Here is a 23,794-nt window from a genome sequence, read left to right as displayed (position 1 = left end):
GAGGCTGAGCCCTTGCCCAGTTCAAAGGCTAAGAACAAGCTGCTCCAAGGCAGGAGGTGAGGGCCCTAAGCGCCAGAGGAGACCCGGAACAGGCATCCTGGAGGCACCTCAGCCCCACGCCTCTTGCACAGCCCAGACTTATCCTGCCCCCACGGGCCCTGCCTGGACCCCAGGGGAGCTCCCCCTCCACAGGAGCACTCCCCTCTCCTCCCAGTTACCAGCCCGCCCACCTTCCTGGAGAGTCCCTTTTGGTGCTCTGGACCGGGAGTAGTAACACCCACTCTCTGAGGCCGATCCTCACCACACCGAGGACCAGAACCGAGGCTGCCTGCACATTCCCTGACCAGAGGTCCCTTTCAGATGCCCTCAGCACTCCCCTGATCTTCTGCAGCCTCAGCAGGTGCCAGACACTGCTGCCCACCGCTCCCCTACCACACACCAGCTCCCACCCATGCCCTGCTCACAGCCTGCACAACACTCGTACAGGGCCAGGTGGGACATGCCCCTCCTCTCACCATTTTTCTCCCTGCAAAGAAAGGTTTTTTACCTCTGCACTGCCTATTATCATCACAACTTTGAAGGATTAAAAAAAGAAGGCAAAATTAATTAATTGCTACTTTTTATTATTGAATAGTAATTGAAATTACATTTCCTATCCATTTTACCTGCCTACGATTTCTTCTGCCTCTCTCATCAGAGAGATGATCTTTCCATTAAACACAAGCCTCATCACCTCCACCCTCAGGCACACATGAAAGTAAAATGAATGCCCCAGTCCCGTTCAGCAGAAATCGTTCTAGTCAAGTGGAAACAAAACCAGTCTTTAAAAAGTAACCTGCTGGGACAGGACTCCAAAACATCTCAATGTTATTAAATCACTAAGAATGGGCCATGATATTTGACAACAAAACATATCACAGAATCACAATCAGGATTAGTGTTCCTCAATCCAATTCTGAAGCTCTTCCCCACACAGAGATGCCCCTACTGTAGGATCATTAGCCCCTTCGAGATCATCTTGTCAAGCTGCTTGCCAGAAACTAACCCAACCTCCAGAAAGCTCCAATTATTAGCAACATCTACAGGTCAAAAGCTGCCTGGTGACTTTCAGATGCCCTCACTCATGACTGTATTACTCACCCCTGTTAATTCTCACTTGGCCAGCAATCTCTACACATTCAGGCATGGACCTTCAAGGTAAGCTATCTGTGACTCCTGGCCCCCTCTGCTGGACATCCCGGGAGAAACAGTCCAATCGCCCGCCTTCCTGTGTCAGTGGAACTTGCCATAATGCCACAAGGCCAGGCAGGCAGAGGAGGACCGCAGGAACAAAGGCTGAGTTTATGAAGGCCCACCTCATCCTTCTGGAGCGGTGAGAGGCAGAGATTACGAAGCAGAGATGCAGCACCATACTGTTTGTTTTTAATATAAGCTCCAAAAGGGAGGAAATTTTTGTCTGTTTTCTCATTGATAATGGCCGGGCGCGGTGGCTCAAGCCTGTAATCCCAGCACTTTGGGAGGCCGAGACGGGCGGATCACGAGGTCAGGAGATCGAGACCATCCTGGCTAACGCGGTGAAACCCCGTCTCTACTAAAAAATACAAAAAAAAAAATAAAGTACCCAGAACACAGCCTGGCATGCAGGAGGCAGTCCGTGAACATTTGCTGAATGAGCCGTATTCTATGTGTTCTATTCCCAGGATCGGAATTCTGTTGGGTTACAATGTACTGAAGACACCAGTTTCCCCTAGAGCAAAGACTGCCACTCGAATACCTTTCCCTGGGATATCAGAATTCCTCGCAGGGTGTCGAACCCAACAGAAGGCCCGAGTCCAGTTTCGTCGAGCGAGCCTTCCAGATCGAACATGGGGATGCAGGGACAGAAGAGCTCGGAGAGGTGGTGCAGCAGCAGCAGGCGGTTCCTCAGTGCGATGATGGGGATCTCCTGCAGGTGATTGTACTCCATGGGGACCTGGAACACAGAAATGGCCTTCAGCCCCTCAGGCACCAAAGGCACAGGGGGGCCACAGTGTGACACCCATTAAGGATTCTGAAAACAATTGTTTCAAAACCAGAGAAGCATTATGGTTTCTGAGTTTGCTTTACAAAACCTCACTGTGCTGCTTTTAAAATAATATTCTGTCCAATTTGACTGTAAAAAAAAAATTTGTCTATACAAATATATTTACTAAGAAGCGTGAGGCATGTACATCAGAACAGTGGTGAGGGTTATAAGATATCTTAGAAGGTGATACACACCGTACACACAGAATGTTGGCTGGCATGAATATTAAGGTTTTTTTTGAGACAGGGTCTCACTCTGTCACCCAGGCAAGAGGGCAGTGGTGCAATCACTGCAGCTTTAACCTTTCAGACTCAAGCGATCCTCCCACCTCAGCCCTCAGCCTCCCAAGTAGCTGGGACGACAGGTGTACGCCACTATGCCCAGCTAATTTTGTAGAGACAGGGTTTTGCTGTGTTGTCCAGGCTCGTCCCGAACTCCTGAGTTCAGGCAATCCGCCCACCTCGGCCTCCCAAAGTGTTGGGATTACAGGCATGAGCCACCACAACCAGCCAAATATCGAGGCTCGTAAATACACTGTTTGGTTAACATCTACTGAGCCTGAATTACTTTCACCGAGAAGCCTCTGTAAATACACAACGACAGGATGCAGCACGTGACAGGAGCACACTTTGCTCGTCCCCGACCCACCCAGCCTGCTCGGACTCACCTGTGCTGGGAGTTTGCCAGCGCTGGCGGGCTTGCTGGTCGACCAGGCGAGGGTATGTGCTGAGCCACAGGCCACACGGTTGACCTTCTTACCCTGAAGGGCAGCTACCAACCGAGGCCTCTGGATGGCGTTGGTGGTTCCATCTCCCAGCTGTCCCTCATCATTGTCGCCCCATGTATAAACCTCACCTGAATGAAGTGCATTTAGAATCAGAACCTGTACACTAGGGCCAACAAACGCATGGCTGCCAATGTCTTCCCATCACACAGAGAACCAACGCTCCCTGCCCTTCAGCTGGGTGTTGACCTAGTCGTCAACTTTACATCTGACCTAGACGTGAATGTCTGCTTTACGTATGACCTAAATGTGAATACACGCTAACTACACATCCAAAGAGGCGAGCGTACTTCCCAGGACTCGCCACAGCCCCTGCTGGCCACCAGGCCTCTTCTAGTAAGAGGCACAGGACTCTGGTCTAAAGCCTTCAACAGTGTTAGTTCTCAGGACTAGGCGTGAACGGCAGCAGTTCTCCATCGGAATAATATCAGAACAGACAGCAATATCCCGAACATCCCAAATCCATCGGAATAACATCAGAACAGACAGCAATATCCCGAACATCCCAAATCCATCGGAATAACATCAGAACAGACAGCAATATCCCGAACATCCCAAATCCATCGGAATAATATCGGGACAGATAGCAATATCCCGAACATCCCAAATCCATCGGAATAATAATAGAACAGATAGCAATATCCTGAACATCCCAAATCCATCGGAATAATGTTAGAACAGATAGCAATATCCCTAACATCCCAAATTGCTCTTGCATGTGAAACAGAAGAGGAAAAGTCTGTTTGATTTATTTTATACTTTCTTTTGAGATAGGGTCTCACTCTGTTGCCCAGGCTGGAGTAAACTGGCATGATCACGGTTCACTGCAGCCTCAACCTCCCCAGCTCAAGTGATCCTCCCACCTCATCTCCCAAAGTGTTGGGATTACAGGCGTGAATCACTGTGACGAAGTCTCACTCTGTCGCCCAGGCTGGAATGCAGTGGTGTGATCTTGGCTCACCGCAATCTCCGTCTCCCGGGTTTGAGTGATTCTCCTGCCTCAGCCTCCTGAGTAGCTAGGCTTACAGGAGCACGCCAACATGCCCAGCTAATTTTTGTATTTTTAGTAGAGATGGGGTTTCACCATGTTGCTCAGGCTGGTCTTAAACTCGTGACCTCACGATCCGCCTGCCTCGGTCTCCCAAAGTGCTGGGATTACAGGTGCGTGCCACCACGCCCCAGTCAATTTTTGTGTTTTTAGTAGAGATGGGGTTTCACCATGTTAGTCAGGCTGGTCTCGAACTCCTGACCTCGTGATCCACCTTAAAATCCATGTTTTAAAAATCAAAACCACAATGTGATACCACCTCACTCCTGCAAGAATGACCATAATAAAAATAAATAAATAAGCAAATAATAGATGTTGGCACAGATGTGGTGAAAAGGGAACACACTGCTGGTGGGAACAGAAACCAGTACAACCCATTGAGATTTTCCCTCTAGAGAGGATAAAAACCAGAAACAAGCTATCTGTGAAAATGCGCTGTGACAGAAAGCATTTTCCATGCTCCACTGTGGAAAAGTGTGGAGATTCCTCCAAGAACTAAAAGTAGATCTACCATTTGATCCAGCAATCCCACCACTAGGTATCTACCCAGAAGAAAAGAAGTCACTATTTGAAAAAGTACTTGCACACGCATGTTTATAGCAGCACAATTTGCAGTTACGTAAACATGGAACCAGCTCCAAAGCCCATCAATCAATGAGTGGATAAGAAAATGTGGTGTATATACACCACAGAACACTACTAGCCATAAAAAGGAATGAAACGATGGCATTCACAGCAACCTGCATGGGACTGGAGACCATTATTCTAAGTAAAGTAACTCAGGAACGGAAAACCAAACCATATGTTCTCATGCTATGAGGATGCAGCGGCTTAAGAATGACACAATGGACTTTGGGGACTCGGGGGAAAGGGTAGGAGAGGAGTGAGGGATAAAAGACTACACATTGGGTACTGTGTACACTGCCTGGGCGATGGGTACACCACGTTTCAGAAATCACCTCTAAAGAACTTATTCATGTAACCAAACACCACTTGTTCCCCAAAAACTTGTTGAAATAAAAATAAATTTAAAAAATAACATACAAAAAGAACATGCAGTTTGTATTCATACCCTAAACATAAGATTCACCATTCACGAGAATCATCACACTTTTCAGTGCACCGTGTTGGACCTCAACCAAGAAACACCACCAGAAAATATTCTCAGGCAAGGTCCCTGGTGACCAGGATGGAAACAAGGCTCACGTTCTCTGGAGACACCATTAGCCTTGTCAAATCTAGCTCCTCGGGTGTCTGGAAAGTGTGATGCCTGTGTGATCAAGGGCAGTGTGCTTGTCTCCTGCCCCTGCCTGCTCCCCTGTGCTTGTCTCCTGCCCCTGCCTGCTCCCCTGTGCTTGTCTCCTGCCCCTGCCTGCTCCCCTGTGCTTGTCTCCTGCCCCTGCCTGCTCCCCTGTGCTTGTCTCCTGCCCCTGCCTGCTCCCCTGTGCTTGTCTCCTGTCCCTGCCTGCTCCCCGCAGGTTGCTGCTAAAGCCACGAGGCGGGTGTCGCACACACAAGGTGAGGAGGGCGTCTCTGCAGATGCAGCCAGGCACAGGGAATGAGTCCGCGAGCATGAGGAGGGCTTCCACCCAGGTGCTAGGTCCGAGGGGGGTTAGCCAAGACCCCCACATGTGAGGGGAGGAGCCACGCACCGGAGGATGAGACGCTGGTTATGCACGGGGTTAGGGGGCCAAACTGCCAGAGAGAAAGGAGCTGCAAGGTTGCCAAGAGAAAACTGGAATGAACCCTGTGGATCCGAACTGGTCCTGGGGATACTGGTGGAAACTCACAGCTTTCAACACACATGCAGATCCAGAAGGAAACATCAAACATAAACCGGGGTATTGTTTACATGACCAGTCCCTGGCTTTGCCCATTGAGGAGGCCTGGGGAGCGGTGACGCCTCAATAGCAATGAGCTCACCCATCATCCAGACCTTGTCTGCTCAAGGCCATTCTCCTCCACAGATGCCAGGCTCCTTGGAGAAATGGCCAGGTCGAGGCGTGGGGCACGGCGGGACCAAGAGGCGGCTGATGTTCTTCTGCCAGAGCAGGGAAGTTCTCCCAGACAACGGGGACACACAAGGGGGCAGAGCCAGCCATACAGAGCACAACTAGAGCATCAAAACAAACAGGAAAAGACTCTATACCCCAATGAATACATTAGGATCCATGATGAATTCATTCAAAGCTGCATAAGAAAGGAATATTTAAGTAGATTCAGGTGTCCCTACCAAATCCTTATTATAAACAATGTCCACGGTGAAAAGCACAGCAGACAGCAACGTAACCAAGCGACTGTAGTGAGCATCATCAGAAAGGAGACAAACTGCATGTCACCTGCAAGGATGAACTGTGACGATCAAAGACACACAACCCGAACCTACGGCAGAAACACCGGAAAAAACCCAGACTGAAGAACGTGCTACAAAATAACTGGTGTCAAGTTGCCAGAGGCCCAGGAAGACTGAGGAAGTGAAAGGATGATGCCAGGCACTGAGGGAGTGTCACAGGACAGTGAAATGATTAAAGGGTGCGTGCTTATATAACTCACCAAAGGCTTTAACGGCCGGGCGCAGTGGCTCAAGCCTGTAATCCCAGCACTTTGGGAGGCTGAGGCAGGCGGATCACAAGGTCAGGAGATCGAGACCATCCTGGCTAGCACGGTGAAACCCCGTCTCTACTAAAAAATACAAAAAAAACTAGCCAGGCGAGGTGGCGGGCGCCTGTAGTCCCAGCTACTCAGGAGGCTGAGGCAGGAGAATGGCGTGAACCCGGGAGGCGGAGCTTGCAGTGAGCTGAGATCCGGCCACTGCACTCCAGCCTGGGCGACACAGCGAGACTCCGTCTCAAAAAAAAAAAGGCTTTAACAAGGAGCACAGTTTGCGGGACGGCCGTGTTAGTGAAAGATGGCGCCCACATTTTCCACCGCTGCCATAACACATCCCCACCGCCCGGCTGGCTTAAACCACACACACTTAGGATCCTTTCGCTCTGCGGGTCGGAAGTCCCGCATGGGTCTCCCTTCCCAGAGGCCCCAGGGAGAGTTTCCTTGCTCATTCGGACACGGCTCGGTTCTCTGTGGGACTGAGGTCCAGGTTCCTTGCTGGCTGAGCTATTCTCAGCTTCCAGGGGCCACCCCATTCCCCCACCCTGCTCCTCCACGAAAGCCAGCAACAGAGGGTAGAGAGCTCTCAGACTTCGAAAATCTTTCTACTACCTCTTCAGTCACATCTCTGACTGACTCCTGTGCCTTCTTTTCTGATCAAAAGGTCTGTGTAATTACACTGAGTTCACTAAATAATCCAGAATAATCTCCATAACAAGTCAGCGGATTCACAAACTTCATTCGACCTGAAAAGTCCCTTTCGCCATCATGTCAGGGTTCCCCGGACCAACCCCACACTCGTGATTCTCCAGCACAACTTACAAGACTCAGCATACACTCCTGCTCAGAGCTACAGCATATCACGGCAAGAGGACACACAGTAAGACCAGCACAGGGATGGGGACCTGTGGCAAAGCAGAGGTGGAACCAGGAGCAAGCTTCCAGAGTCCTCTCCCACAAGAGCCACACAGGACAAGCTTAACTGCCCTAGCACTGAGCTGTGTCAAGTGCTGTCTTCTGGGAAGCTGGGTAGAGACTCCAGGCCCAGGGTTTCCATCGGGGCTGATCACACAGGCACCCCCTTCCTGGCGTGTAACAAGTTCCAGACCAAGGAAAGCAGGTTTCTGCACAAACCACATCACTTGCACAGACAGTTCAGGCACAGTGAACCACACTTACCACCTAGGGAACAGGGTAGTCTTCCCAAAACCCAGGTTCCCAGACACCAGCATAGGGCCAAGCCTGCAGCAGGTCCGTCTAAGGACATGTCTCAGGCTGGCTGCTAGCTCTGTTCTGCACAGCCCAGTAATAAGTAGAACTCTTTCACAGGTTTAACAGCAGGGGCTGAAAATGACAGGGCCAAAGCCCTGCTGACTGCAGATAAGACTCTCAGGACATGGTATAAGCCCCAGCCTTTGCCTCCTTTTTTTTTTTTTTGAGACAGAGTCTTGCTCTGTTGCCAGGCTAGAGTGCAATGGCACGACCTTGGCTCACTGCAACCTCCACCTCCCGGGTTCAAGCAATTCTCCTGCCTCAGCCTCTTGAGTAGCTGAGATTACAGGCACGCACCACTACGCCCAGCTAATTTTTGTATTTTTAGTAGAGATGGAGTTTCACCGTGTAGGCCAGGCTGGTCTCGATCTCTTGACCTTGTGATCCGCCCGCCTCAGCCTCCCAAAGTGCTGGGATGACAGGTCTGTGCCCCCTTTTAAGGCTGTGCATGTCATTTATGCTCAAGCAACCCTCTTAGATTCACCGGCCTCAGTCCTGCAGCGCCGAGCCCCACCTACCGTCCTCTGTGCAGCACACACAGTGCAGGGAGCCAGTGGCAATGGCGATGACTTTCTTTCCCTGCAACCCTTGGACCTGCCGAGGCCTTCGAACATGGTCATCCGATCCATGGCCCAACCTGTGATAATCGCCTTTGCCCCTGCACATGAAGGAAGCATAGAAATTATGGAGCAAGGTCATCTCATTGACCACCCTGCCCAGCCTCCTGGGCAGCCTCTGCTCTTCAGGACACAACCATAGCCTGCTGCAGAAGGTACATTCCCATCCATGAAAAGGTAGTGCGCACACCCCAATTAAAATCTGGTTTTAGTGGGTTTAAACAGAATTTTGCATACCAGGTATAAACAGCTCCAGATTTGGTAAGGGCAACAGAAAACTGGGATCCGCATTCCACTTTAACTACTCCAAGACCGGTAAGAGAATCAATCTAGAAGGGGAAAAAGTTCAATTAGACAGACAGCATCAAGGCCCCTGCGGACTGCTATAACCACACTGAGATTTAACTAAATCTAGTAGGAACTCTGAAAACTTGTATCTATGATGAATAATTAGTGCAACTGAAAATCATATTCCACTTAATCTGAGCACTCCCAGAAAGCAGGGGGGACCGTGACTGACAACGTGCCCACTGGCACACTGTGGCCCGGCGGGACCCAGCACATGGCACTGGAAGGGGAAGCTCTGCAGGTGAGGCCTGCAAGCCTCTCCCCAGAATGGCCTCCCCCAGCCGTGCTTCTCTGTGCAGCAGCACCAGAATCCAGCAGCCCCTGTGTCTCTCCTCACCTGTCCCAGCCCTCTCAGACCGGAGGCCCGCGGGGAAGGAGCAGCAGGCAAGGGGAGGGATGGCCAAGAGCAGTGGGCCCTACCCATCCTCCACACTGCACACTTGCCAGTCAACGCTTTTCCTTATCCTGCAAGCTGCTCCTCATGACCTCGGCGATCGCTCTCATATGTAAGTTCTCATATTCAATTCTAAACTCAAATTAATTAAAACCGACTTCATTCTCTTAATGAGCTCTCCCCTGGTGTCTGGCCCTACCACAATGGCCTCAGGACATCCTGCTCCAGCCCCTCCGATGCCTAGCATCCTCGCCCTTGAACGTGCAAAGCCCAGGCTCTTTCCCGCAAGAAGGGTCCTCTGACGCATGCCACTGGCGAGGTCTGCCCCAGAGCACCTGTGCCACGCCTGCAACCCCACAGCATGCCACTGGCGAGGTCTGCCCCAGAGCACCTGTGCCACGCCTGCAACCCCACAGCCCCACGAGAGAGGAGGCTGGGCAGAGACAGGTTCACAGCGCCAGGCTCCCAAGTACGCAGCAGAGCGCCTGGCTACACGGCAGTGTGCTGCACACACTGATGTCACTGAGCAACATGTGCAGGACCTGAACCACATACCAGCCACCCGTTCATAAGAACAAAAGACATTCTGGCCAAGCTAAAAAATCACCTGGAGCCACGAGGCTTGTGTGGAGCAGAGCCGCCGACCCCACCAGGGCTGCAGGACTCGGGCGCTGGTGCAGGCCCTACTCTCGTTCCTCACAGGACACCCACCTGAGGTGGCCCTGGCTAACCCAGATGCAGTCCCTTTAGCAAGCACGGGCACTCCCCAGGCATGAGCCATGGCAACTCCACACCACTATGAACTGAGAGAGTGTGAGCCTACATGCTACATAAACCGGGGGGCTCCACGGTGCCCGGATGATCCCATCCACTTCTCAAAAGAACGCACACAGCACATAAAACACCTTATTCCCTCTAGGCCCTCCACACACTTTCTAGCCAACTACCCACTCTATTTACTAGAAAGAAGGTAAAGAGGAGGTTAAAGTGCACACAGAGGGTCAGTAATGGGGGCTCTGAGGCCGTGTTTTCCCAGAGGGCCCCTGGGGACCCCTGACTGGGGTGAGCTGGGAGGGCACTGGGCAGGGCAAGAATGGGAAGTACCTTCATTGGCACTTTACAGCCATCGCTGCCTCCTCGGCCAAGCTTGCCGTAGTCCCCGTCCCCCCAGGACCAGACAGTGTCGTCGTCCGTGAGGCAGAGGGTCTGGGCGTCTCCGCTGCCACAGGCGATGTCTACCACACGGTGGCCCTGCAGCGCCTCCACCTTCAGAGAAAAGGGACTTGGGTTGGCCGAGCACAACACAAGAAGGCTTTTGCCACAGGAGTGGCTTCACAACACTGCCATTCTTTTTTTATGGGGGTACCTGTTTTAAGCCTTTACAGAGATGATTTCTAAAATCCTATAAGACAAAAGAGAAAGCACCTTCATCTGTTTGAACTACACGCATCTGAACGATAGAAGGAGGTATTAGTGTCTTTGATGAGCCAACCCTACATCACCATGAAGGCTGTTTATTCACTTCTGGCACCCAAAAATACAGTGGGCCTTTCCGAAGCCAAAGCATTTTTCTAGACGCCAAGCAATATTTACCACTACAAAGAAAAGGATGTTTAAATGACTCATGGAAGAAATATGTACCAAGATGGTTTTTATTTCCACCAGAAAGAACTTCTACTTGTAAATGGGGCTATGACCAACAACCCTAAAACCAAAAAAATCTAGAAGAGCAAATACTTTGGAATTTTAAAATCATAGCGATAGTGGCAAACCGCCCCATGTGACAGCAGCAGCGAGGAGCGTGCAGCCCCCGGCCCCCGCACACGGCGCCTCCTCACCAGCTTCGGCTTCAGCTGGTCCTCGCTGTCGCTGTGCCCCAGCCGGCCGTAGCGGCCTTTGCCCCACGTGTAGAGGTCCCCGGCTGCTGTGACACAGGCACTGTGGGCTCCACCAGCAGCAACATCGACCACTTCAATTCCTCTCAGAGACTCAATGACACGAGGGCGGTCACACGGACTGCAAAAAAGTCACCAAATAGAACGGAAATACATTTTTCTTCTTAAACATTTTTCAGCGTATTAAATACCTCTCAATCTACACCTTCCTAATCAGTTAATTGCTAAATCAATCAAGAAGAATCATTCAGACCTGAACTCAAAAGGTCACCACGTCCGACCTCCTTCCAGTACAAGGCCAGAGGGCAGGGCTTCCCCAGTTCTGACTCAGAGGCTGGAAAGTGACCACACATACCGGGCCAAGTTCGAAGCACAGCCCATTTTTCAGAGGTCTATGAGCTGAGAACAGGTTTTACATTTTAAAGGGTTTGAAAAAAAAAAAAAAAGAATCATATGCAACTCCTAAAATAGTCACCATCTGGCCCTACAAGGAAAGTTTGCACCTCACCCCCACTACGAATTAACAATTCATTAAGGAGTTTTAACATATGCATGTCACTAGTCTGTAACACAGTGACTACTGATAACAAACTTTTTCTTTTCTTATTAAGTTTTGAAAGAAGCTCTTTATATATTGTGGCTATCAGACCTTAGTCAGATTATATGATTGTGAATATCCTTTGCCAGCTCATGGCTTCAGTCTCTTCACAGTATCTTTCAAAGAACAGTTCGTAATTTTTATAAAGTCCAAGTTATATCTTCCTTTCATGAATCATGCTTTTGGAGTTCAATCTAAAAATCTTTTCTGACCTAAAGTCACAAAAATTTTCTCATGTTTTCTTCTAGAACTTTTTAGTTTTACGTTTTACATTCATGACTTTGGTTCATTTTGAATTAATGTTGGGATATGGTGTAAAGTACGAATTTAAGTTCATTTCTTGCCATAGGCTAACCAATTATTCAAAACCACTTGTTGAAAAGAGTGTATTTTCTCCAATGAATTGGCTGTGCACTCTTATAAACTGCGCACTAGAAATTGTGAGAAGTCCAGTTTCATTTTTCCACACTCGTCTTGTCAGTACTGCCTGCCAGTTTCTGGATTCTCTCTTCTGCTCCACTGATGTATCTGCCTCTCTCTTTATGCCAGCACCAAACCACATTGTTTACTGCAGCTATAAAATGAGGCTTAAGTCAGGTAGTGCAAGTCTTCCGACCTTTTCCTCGTTTTCAGAGTTGGTTGGACTATTCTAGGCCATTTGCATCTCCATACGTTTTATGTTTGGCTTATCGATTTCTATAGAAAGCTTGATTGAGAAGGTGTTGAATCTACAGATTTGAGGATAACCAGCAAATTAACAATACGGACTCTTCTGCTCCATGAACACAGCATGCCCCCTCATGACTTTAGGTCTTTCAAAAATTATCTGAGCAATACTTTGTAGTCCTCTGTCTACAGGTCATTCACATTTTTGGGTCAGATTTATCCCTTAGTTTTTCAATTCTGGGAAGAGGGTAAATGGTATTTTAAAATTTCACTTTCTGGTTATATATATGTATATGTATAGACATATAAGAAACTTTTATTTATTGATCTTCTATCCCTCAACACTGCTAGCCTCACTTATCAGTTCTAGTAACTTTTTGTAAACACCATCAAGTTCTCTGCATAAACAATGTTTTCTGCAAAAAAGACAGTTTTAATTCTCTTTTCAATCTAGATGCCTTTTATTTCTTTGCACTGCTATACTGCACTTACTTAACCTGCTGTACAATGTTGAAGAGAAGTGGTGATAGCAGACATCCTTGCCTTGATCCTCAACTCGGGGAAAGCTTTCCATCTGTTGCCATTAACTACAATCTAAGCTCTAGGTTAACAGAGATGCCCTTTATCAGGTAAAGGAGGAGATCTTTTACTCCTAGACTACTCAGAGATTTTATAGAAATGGATGTTGGAGTTTGCCAAATTACTTTTTTCCTCCTCTTTATTAAGATGATCATATAGTTTTCTTTTTTACATCGATTGATTCTTCTAATGTTAAACCAAACTTGTGATTTCTGGCAAAAATATCTCACTTGGCCACACTATGTATTACTTAATTCAACATTAAAAACTTTTACATCTATGTTCATGAAGGATATTGATCTGTATTTTCCTAGGAATGGCTGAGTCTGACTTTGATATGAGTAAAGCTATCCTCAGAAAAACGAGTTGAGAATTCCCTCTGCCAATTTTCTGAAAAAGTTTATGAAGAATTGTTATCTGTTAGCTACATGTCTGTTAGAAATCACCAGTCATCTGGTCCCAGACATTTGTTTGCAGGAAATTCAATTTCTTAGACACATCGCTATTCTACTCAAGTCATCTATTTCTTCTTGAGTGAGCTGTGAAGAGTGTGTGTCCTTTGAGGAACTTGTCTATTTCATCTAAAAAGTCAAATTTCTTAGCATTAAGTTGTACATTATGCTTATTTTTTATTATCTGTATACCCTGGGGTGAGGAAAACTTCTCTATTCCTAATATTTCTAAAATTTGTAATCTCCTTTTTTATTGATGAGTCTAGACAGAGATTTTAACAATTATATTGATCTTCTCAAAGAACTGGTTTTTGTTTCCTTTATCTCTATTGTTTTTCCATTTTCTATGTTATGGATTCTGCTCTGCTCTTTCTTACTCCTTCTCTTTCTTGTGTTTACTTTGGATTGTATCCATCCTTATTGTCCTTTTCTAAGATGGATACTAAGGTCATAGTTCTGAGACCATTTTTCTTTTTTAAAATAGGCATTTCATGCAATAAATTTCCTTCTAAGTTCTGCTTTTGCTGGATCCCACACATTTTGGTACACTGTTTTCATTTTCACTCTTCAAAATTATTTGTAATTTACTTTCTGATTCATTCTTTGATCCATCAGTTTTTTTTTTGTTTTTTTTTTTTTGAGATGGAGTCTCGCTCTGTTGCCCAGGCTGGAGTGCAGTGGCACAAATCTCGGCTCACTGCAAGCTCCGCTCCGCCTCCCGGGTTCACGCCATTCTCCTGCCTCAGCTTCCCAAGTAGCTGGGACTACAGGCACACGCCACCACACCCGGCTAATTTTTTGTAATTTTAGTAGAGACGAGGTTTCACCATGTTAGCCAGGATGGTCTTGAACTCCTGACCTCGTGATCCACCCGCCTCGGCCTCCCAAAGTGCTGGGATTACAGACGTGAGCCACCGCGCCCGGCCCCATCAGTTATTTAGAAATGTTTTACTTTCAAAATACTGGAGGTTTTCCAGGAATCTGTTATTAATTTCTAATTTAATTTCCCTGCGGACAGAGAACATATTGTACATAACTTGAATCTTTCTGAGGTGTAAGATTTGTTTTATGGCCCAAATCATGATCTATATTGGTAGGTATTCCTCATGCACTTGAAAAGAATGTAGTTTGTCCAGTAGAGTGTTCTAAAAAATGTCAGTTAGGTCAAGTTAGTTGATACAGCTGTTCAAATCTTCTATCCATTTTTTTTATGTACTTGTTCTATCAATAATTGAAGAAGGGGTATTCAAATCTCTAGTTACAACTGGGGATTTGTCTATTTCTCCATGCAGTTTTATTTTAATTTCATGTATCCGGAAGATCTACTCTGAAGAGTGCAAAGGTTTAAGATATTATGTCCTCTTGATGAACTATCCACTGCATCATCTGGATACTATTCTTTCTGTCCCTGTCAATATTGTTTGCTATGAATTCTACTTTGTATGACATTAACACAGGCATTCCAGCTTTCTTTTGATGTACATTAGCATGGTATGTATCTCCCTGTCCTTTCGCTTTTAGCCTATTTATGTGTCTGTATTTAAAGTGGGACCCCTGAAGGCAGCGTATGGTTTGATCTTGCTCTTACATCCATTCTAATAACTTCTGACTTTTAACTGGGCTGTTTGAATCATTTACATTTGATGTGATTAACATATTTGGCAGCTGGGGTGCAGCGGCTCACACCTATAATTCCAGTGCTTTGGGAGACCGAGACAGGAGGACTGCTTGAGGCCAGGAGTTTGAGACCAGCCTGGGCAACAAAGCAAGACCTCACCTCTACAAAAAATAAAAATAAATTAGCTGGGCGTGGCAGCACGAACCTGTAGTCCTAGCTACTCAGGAGGCTGAGACAGGAGGATTGCTTGAGCCCAGGAATTCAAGGCTGCAGTGAGTCATGATCATGCCACTGCACTCCAGCCTGGGTGACAAAAGAAGACCCCAGCTCTAAAAAAAATGTGTGTGCGTCTTAGGTTTAAATCTGTATCTTGCTTATTTATCTGTTCTTTGTTGCCATTTTCCTCTTGCTTTCTTTTGGATGAACTGATTATGTTTTACGACTTCACTTCAACTTCTTTGTTGGTTCATCAGATAAAAACTCCTGTGTTATTTCAGTGATTGCTTTGGGGGTGTGTAGATTACCTCTCTAACTTATCACAGTCTACTCTGAAGTCCTATATTGCCGCTGTGTAAGAACTCCCCAAGTCTACTTCCACTTCCTCCCCCCGGCTTTGTGTTACAATTAACTTCTGTGTAGGTTTTAAACACCTTAACTTATTTGTATTATGTGCCTGACATACTCAATTATCTCTTTCAAAGATCTGTATGGTAAGGAAAAACGTCGTGACATTAACATTTCTTCATTCCTTTGATAGATTCATGATTCTATCTGGTATAACCTTCCTTCTATTTAAAGAAATTCGTTTAAGGTTTTGGTTGTGCAGGTCTGTGGTTCTTTCAGTTTTTGTTTATGTGAACAACTCTATTTCAACTTCATTCTTGAAAAAATATTTCTGCTGAGTAAAAAAAAAAAAATACGTTGGCAGTAATTTTTACTTACAGAAAACCCACTGTCTTCTAGCTTGCGTGCTTCCTCAGAGACATCTGCAGCTGGGCTTACCTTTCTTCTTGTAACTTGTTTGGTCACCCTCCTCGGCCCATCCTCACCCCAGCTGCTTTTAAAACATTTTTCTCTTTATCTCTGGTCTTGATCCATTCACCTTGGTGTAGTTTTCTTCATGTTTCTTTTGCTTAGGGTTCTTTAAACATCTTGAATCAGTGGATTTATCGTTTTCAACAAATTTGGAAATTTTTTAGCCATTATTTCTTCAAAATGCTGCATGTTCCCCTCCTTTGGTGGCTCTCATTATGCATATATTAGGACATCTGAGGTTGTCCTACAGTTCACCTCTCTGATGTTCTGTTCATTTGTACAGTCTTCTTTCTGTTTCATTCTGGATAGTTTCTTTCATTATGTCTTCAAGTTCACTGATCTTTCTTTCCTGTAATGTCTAATCTGCCATTAATTCCATCCAATGTATTTTTCATCTTTAGAACTTTGATTTGGGCATTTAAGTATCTTCCAGGCTTTATCTAACACATTCAAGTTCTCTTCTAGCTTCCTGAAGATACGGTATATGGTTAAAATAACTATTTTAATAAAGTTCTTATCTAGTAATTCTACCACTGATACCATTTCTGAGTCAGTTTCAACTGATGACTTTTCTCCTCACGTAAGCTGTATTTTCCTGCTCCCCTGCATGGTTGGTAATTTTTTATTGGATGCAGGAAATTGTGAAATTTACCTTATTGGGTGGTTTATGTTTGTATTCATAAAAATATTCTTGAGCTTTGATCTCTGTGATAAGCTACTTATAAGTAGTTTAATCCTTTCAGGTCTTGCTTTTAAGCTTTGTTGGTGGGATGATAGCAACAATTCGTCTGTGGCTAATTTTTCACCAATACTGGGTAACATCATTCTTAGTACTTTAATCGTTGCCCTGTAAACTGTGAGGTTTGGGGATCTAGCTCCGTCTCCCTGCCATGTGAGCTCTGGGGACTATTCTTTCTCATCCTTTGGGCAGTCTGTTCTTCAACCTCACAGCTGTGACTGCTGTATTAGGCTCTGCAGGTCTCCGCAGTCCTCTCTGTGCAGCTCTCTCCACTCTGGTACTCGGCAGACTCTGTATATCTTGGCCTCCCTGGACTTCCAGTTCTATCTCCTCTATACTAAGGGAGTCTGCCAGAATCTGCCTGGTGTTCTCTTTCCTGTGTCACAGCCTGGAAACTTTCTACAGGAAGTGCATTGGGCAATTTTTAGAACTTGCCTTTTTATTTTTCATTTAAAAAACATTTTAATTTTTAATTTTTGTGGGTACATAGATGTATATATTTACAGGGTATATGAAATATTTTGATTCAGGCACATAGTATGTAATAATCATATCAGATGATTATTATAAATAATATCATGATTAAAATCATATCAGATGATTATTATAAATAATGATAAATGGGTTATCCATCACCTCAAGCATTTATCCTTTCCTGTGTCACAAACAATCCAATTATAATTTAGTCACTTTAAAACATACAACAAGTTATTGTTGCCTATAGTCACCTGTTGTGGTATCATACTTGATCTTATTCATTCTACCTAACTATATTTTTGTACCATTAACCATCATCCCTGAGAATTCTCCTTGTTTCCCATGATTCAGAGAACACTGTATTTTGTTGCCTGATATTCAATGTCTTTGGGACTGTTGTTTATTTTATTTTTTAAGACAGAATCTCACTCTGTCACCCAGGCTGCAATGCAGTGGCACAATCTCAGCTCACTGTAACCTCCACCTCCCAAGTAGCTGGGACTATAGGTGTGCGCCACACATCTGGCTAATTTTTTTTCTATTTTTCGTAGAAATGGGGTTTTGTCATGTTGCCTAGGCTGGTCTTGAACTCCTGAGTTCAAGCAACCTGCCTACCTCAGCTTCCCAAAGTGCTCGGATAACAGGCGTGAGCCACCACACCGGACCAGTTTAATATATTTTATATGGTGTTTTAGTTATTCCTAGGATAGGAAAGCCCCTGTTACTACAATCTGTTTGGTAGTTCTCATTAATTTTTTAAAACTTGTGAGTTTGGTTCGTTTGTTTAAAAAATGGTGTCAATGCTGTGTGCTTTCTTCCTCACTCCTGCCATTTTCTCTGTATGTGCAGTTCTAGTACCACACATGTTACACAAAATGCCAAACGTGATTCAGATGATTTAAAGGAGAAGGACAAAAAAACCACTGACTTAGGACTTGTCAAAAACTCAGAATTGACTTTTCCTCTCCACAGAGGAGTCATATGGGTAAGCCTTCATACTGGAACGTAACACTATTTCTGCCAAATGAGTCATTCACATTATTTAGTTTGAGCAGATTGCTGTAAATGTTACCTTGGAAAACAAAGAGCCAATAAACTGCAGCAGCATCAAGACAAACAAACAAAGACAAATAGAAGGTTGAAATAATGTCTTCACATCATACCTTCTGTTGCCATGCCCCAGCTTCCCATCTTCTGCCTCACCCCAAGAGTAAACTTCTCCTTCTGAAGACAGGGCAAGGCAGTGCTTTCCTCCTGAGTTCACAGCTACTTTCTTAATAAACACATGCTGAATGGATTCAAGCAATGTTGGGGTAGACACCGACTCTGTCCCTCCAATGCCTAGTCTGCCACCTGCACCATACCCAGTGGCATACAGCTAAGAGAAGAAAAAGCAACATCAGTTTCCAATCTCAATATCCCCCAAATTTAGTAATTCATAAATCCATGCTTTAGACATTTTTATCACATAGAAATAAAATTTAAAGTTAAAAATCTCAGGAATGTAAGTTTATGAGTTTATACGTGCTCTACCAAAGTTCTACAAATGAAATAAAAACATGACTATTAGAAATTCCAAATTCAAAAAACATATTGTGAAAATAAGGTCTTCTCCCTGGAAACTCTTCCATTTTTGTGTAGAATACCAACTACAATTAACACCAAGAAAAGCAAAAAACAATTTAATTACCTACTATATGCAAATCTCTGACAATAACAGCCACAAAAACATATCCATAAAAGAACACAAACACATTTTAGTATTTCAGCAGGGCAGCATATAAACCACACGGGAAAAAAAGTCTTTTCTTTTTTTTTAAATCTAAGTGGGAATGTTTTAGGACACAAAACATCTATGATTAATTTTAAAAAACATGATTAATGGGCCGGGCGCGGTGGCTCACGCCTGTAATCCCTGCACTTTGGGAGGCCGAGGCGGGTGGATCACGAGGTCAGTAGATCGAGACCATCCTGGTTAACACGGTGAAACCCCGTCTCTACTAAAATACAAAAAATTAGCCGGGCGCGGTGGCGGGCGCCTGTAGTCCCAGCTACTCCAGAGGCTGAGGCAGGAGAATGGCGCGAACCCGGGAGGCGGAGCTTGCAGTGAGCCAAGATGGTGCCACTGCACTCCAGCCTGGGCGACAGAGTGAAGACTCCGCCTCAAAAAAACAAACAAACAAACAAAAAAAAACATGATTAATGTAAAAACACATACACATGCAATCAGACTGCCGTTTTCCAAATGAAGGCAAACATCCCTCCTGATAAAAACTTAAACGCTGTTCCATGCTGTTTCAGACACCTTTCGAACGTGCTGCTGCACTGACATAATAGTAAGGAAGCCACAAGGGCCAACGCAGGAAGTGAAACCCAAACTCAGGTGGATAAACAACCTCCGCCCCCAAAGCCAGCTTCAGTGGGGAGGGTGTAAGGCTCTCGGGTGCATGGTAATGCGGCGCGCCTCCAAGGACTTCCTGCAGAAAGTGGGGCTCCAAAGGGTTGCCCCTCAGTGACTGCGAATAAGAAATAAGAACAACAGAGAAAGCTGCCCTTCTCAGCCTCAGCTCTGACAGGGAGACAGAGGCTTGCCCCTGAGGATTCATAACTACTGGCAAATTATAGCCCATGGGCCACATGAGGCCCATCATTTCTTTCTGTAAATGAAGTTTTACTGGAACACAGCCACACCCACTCATTTATAGTATGTCCAGGGCTGCTTTTGAAGTTGCAAGAGACCACATGACCCAAAGCTGAAAACACTACTGTACCCTTTACAGAAAGTCCTTACCAACCGCTACCCTAGAGAAAGGACAAAATAAAGATATTTTGAAACAAACAATCAGAATTAACCAACAAAAGAATTTCACTGAAGTAAACTGAAAAAGATATGATAAAGGAGAAGGAAATTATTTTGTAAGATCTGAGACATAACAAATGATGGTAAGAAATGACAGTAAGCAAAGACGTGCAACATTTGGCTAACTGTAAAAAAACTACGGTCCATATAAAACAACCAAAACAACAACAATTAATGTCTATGGCAGAGGGAATAGGTTAGAACCCAAACACTGGGTAACAAGGGGTCACTGATTGGGAGGAGGGGAGAAATACTAATTAACTTTAGGTTTTTAACTACATATGTTAAAATAACCAGAGAAGCAACGAAAAGAAACAGAATTCTCCTGAGAATTGACAAAGAGGAACTATATTTCAAACCTTTTTGTGAGGCTAGACCACGTCGACACCTGTGCTAGCAGTCTGCCTCTGACACGGTTCACAGTGATCCCTGCTTCCAAATATGCGCGCTCCTGTGTACAGGCACACCCCGTTTGACTGTGCCTCGCTTTACTGTACCTCCAGATACTGTTGTTTACAAACCGAAGGTCTGTGGCAACCCTACACTGATCAAGTCTCTCGGCACCATTCTTCCACCAGCACGTGCTGACTTACTGTCTCTATGTCATGTTTTGAAAATTCTTGCAATATTTTAAACTTTTTCATTATTATTTTATCTGTTATGATGATCTGTGATCACTAATGTTTGATGTTACTGTTGTACTTGTTTTGAGGCACCACAAACCACACCCATAGAAGACGGTGAACTTAAGCGGTGAATGCTGTGTATGTTCTGACTGTTTCGCCAACAGCTGTTCTCCCACCCCCCCTCTCCTCAGACCTCTCCCTCTCCTCAGACCTCCCCTCTCCTCAGACCTCCCCTCCCCTCAGACCTCCCCTCTCCCCAGACCTCTCCCTCTCCTCACACCTCTCCCTCTCCTCAGATCTCCCCTCTCCTCAGACCTCTCCCTCTCCTCAGACCTCTCCCTCTCCTCAGACCTCCCCTCTCCTCAGACCTCCCCTCTCCCCAGACCTCTCCCTCTCCTCAGACCTCCCCTCCTCAGACTTCCCCTCTCCCAGACTCCCCTCTCCCCAGACCTCTCCCTCTCCTCAGACCTCTCCCCTCTCCTCAGACCTCCCCTCTCCCCCCTCTCCCCTCAGACCTCCCCTCTCCTCAGACCTCCCTCTCCCCAGACCTCTCCCCTCCCCAGACCTCTCCCTCTCCTCAGACCTCCCCTCTCCCCAGACCTCCCCTCTCCCCTCTCCCCAGACTCCCTCTCCCCTCTCCCCAGACCTCCTCTCCCTCTCCCTCAGACCTCCCCTCTCTCCCCAGACCTCCCCTCTCCCCAGACCTCTCCCTCTCCCCAGACTCTCCCTCTCCCCCCTCCCTCTCTCCTCAGACCTCCCCTCTCCCCAGACCTCTCCCTCTCCCCAGACCTCTCCCTCTCCTCAGACCTCCCCTCTCCCCAGACCTCTCCCTCTCCTCAGACCTCCCCTCTCCCCAGACCTCTCCCTCTCCTCAGACCTCCCCTCTCCCCAGACCTCCCCTCTCCCCAGACCTCCCCTCTCCCCCCTCTCCCTCTCCCCAGACCTCCCTCTCCCCAGACCTCCCCTCTCCCCAGACCTCTCCTCAGACCTCTCCCTCTCCTCAGACCTCCCCCTCTCCTCAGACCTCCCCTCTCCCCAGACCTCTCCCTCTCCTCAGACCTCCCCCTCTCCTCAGACCTCCCCTCTCCCCAGACCTCTCCCTCTCCTCAGACCTCCCTCTCCCCAGACCTCTCCCTCTCCTCAGACCTCTCCCTCTCCTCAGACCTCCCCTCTCCCCAGACCTCTCCCTCTCCTCAGACCTCCCCTCTCCCCAGACCTCTCCCTCTCCTCAGACCCCCCCCTCTCCTCAGACCTCTCCCTCTCCTCAGACCTCTCCCTCTCCTCAGACCTCCCTACTGTGTCCCTGAGACCCAACTTATATAGAAATTAGGCCACTTAATAACCCTACAGTGGCCTCTAAGAGTTCAAGTGAAAGGAAGAGTTGCATATTTCTCATTTAAGTCAAAAGCCAGAAATGATTAAGATTAGTGAGGAAGGCACATTGAAAGCCAAGACAGGCCGTAAGCTGGGCCTCTCGCGCCAGTTACCCAGTAAGAAGTTCTTGAAGTACAATTAACACACAAATGATTAGAATGCAAAACAGTCTTATTGCAGATATAGAGAAAGTTTGACTGGCATAGACAGAAGATCAAAACAGACACAACATTCCCTTAAGCCAAAGCCTAACCCAGCCTAACTCTCTTCAATTCCACGAAGGCTAAGAGAGGTGAGATGGCTGCAGAAAGTCTGAAGGTAGCAGAGATTCGTTCCTAAGTTTAATGAAAGACGCCATTTGCATAACATAAAAGTGCAAGGTAAAGTAGCAAGTGCTGATGTAGAAGCTGCAGCAAGTTACCCAGAAGATCTAGCCAAGATCAGTGATGAAGGTGGCCACACTAAGTAACAGGCTTTCAGCGTAGATGGAACCGTCTATCGGAAGAAGACGCCATCTAGGACGTTCATAGCTACAGAGAAGTCAATGTTTGCCGTCAAAGCTTCAGATCTTTTGTTAGGGGCTAATGCAGCTGGTCTGTATTAGCTGAATTTGTTGAAGTCAATGCTCATTGACCATTCTGAAAATCTTAGCGCCCTTAAGAATTATGGTAACTCCTCTCTGACTGTGCTCCAGAAACAGAACAAAACCTGGAGTCAGCACGTTTGTTTACAGCATGGTTCACTGACTATTTTAGGCCCACTACTGAGGCCTACTGCTCAGAAAAAAAGATTTCTTTCAAACTATTACTGCTCATTGACAATGTACCTGGTCACCCAAGAGCTCTGATGAACATGTACAAAGAGATTAAAATTGTTTTCATGCCTGCTAACACATCATCTTTTCTGCAGCCACATGGATCAAGGAGTAATTTCAACTTTCAAATCTTGTTATTTAAGAAATACATTCCATAAGGCTATAGCTGCTATAGACAGTGATTCCTCTAATGGATGTGGACAAACTAAATTGAAAACCTTCTGGAAAGCCATCACCATTATAAATGCCAGTAAGAACATTTGTGATTCATGGGAGGAGGTGAAAATATCAGCATTAACAGGGAATTGGAAGAAGTGGATTCCAACCCTCATGGATGATCTTGAGGGGTTCAAGACAAGTGGAATAAGTGACCTCAGATGTGGTGGAAACAGCAAGAGAACTAGAATTAGAAGTGGAGTCTGAAGACGTGACTTAACAGAGTATAGTATACACAGACTTTTATACCCACTAGGAAACCAAGAAATTTGTGTGACTTGCTTTGTGAAGACACTTGCTTTATTGTGTTGGTTTAGAAACAAGCCTGCATACCTCCAAGTATGCCTACAGCTCCCTCTCCCTGAGTGTGAGCGGGACTTAATGACCTGCTTCTGATGTACAGAACAGGGCAAGAATGATGGAGTGCCACCTCTGTGATACAGTTACACAGGACTGTGGCTCTGTCTCGCTCCACTCTCTCTCGCTGGTGCTCCCTCCCCTGCGCCTCCCTTGCCCTTGCTGACAGAAGCTGCCACGCTGTGAGACCCTCTATGGACACGTGGCAACGGACTGAGTGAGGGGAGGCTCTGCCAACAGCTCATGAGGGCCTGAAGCCTCAGCCCAAAGGTCCACAAGGGACTGAATCCTTGCTCGGACTCGGACAGCCTCAAGACGACTGCAGCCTGCTGAGATTCTGAGCTGGAGGATGG

At 46.3% G+C, this 23,794-nt stretch overlaps 1 protein-coding gene across 1 annotated transcript in view; it reads right to left on the bottom strand.

Annotated features, from left to right (window-relative positions):
- LOC126958086 (E3 ubiquitin-protein ligase HERC2) overlaps nucleotides 1-23,794 on the bottom strand; it is a 221,225-nt gene that overhangs the window by 11,307 nt on the left and 186,124 nt on the right. The window contains exons 80-86 of the mRNA XM_050796222.1: nucleotides 18,358-18,572; nucleotides 10,974-11,151; nucleotides 10,240-10,401; nucleotides 8,631-8,722; nucleotides 8,295-8,434; nucleotides 2,733-2,920; nucleotides 1,775-1,972 (exon numbers count right to left, since the gene is read on the bottom strand). Coding sequence (XP_050652179.1) covers nucleotides 1,775-1,972; nucleotides 2,733-2,920; nucleotides 8,295-8,434; nucleotides 8,631-8,722; nucleotides 10,240-10,401; nucleotides 10,974-11,151; nucleotides 18,358-18,572 — 1,173 coding nt within the window. The remainder of the gene's footprint in view (nucleotides 1-1,774; nucleotides 1,973-2,732; nucleotides 2,921-8,294; nucleotides 8,435-8,630; nucleotides 8,723-10,239; nucleotides 10,402-10,973; nucleotides 11,152-18,357; nucleotides 18,573-23,794) is intronic.

Source organism: Macaca thibetana, chromosome 7 (genome assembly GCF_024542745.1).
Source record: "Macaca thibetana thibetana isolate TM-01 chromosome 7, ASM2454274v1, whole genome shotgun sequence".
In the NCBI taxonomy this organism is placed as follows: domain Eukaryota; kingdom Metazoa; phylum Chordata; class Mammalia; order Primates; family Cercopithecidae; genus Macaca; species Macaca thibetana.
The sequence above is the reverse complement of the archived record's forward strand: the minus strand, read 5'-3'. Positions and strand labels throughout refer to the sequence as shown.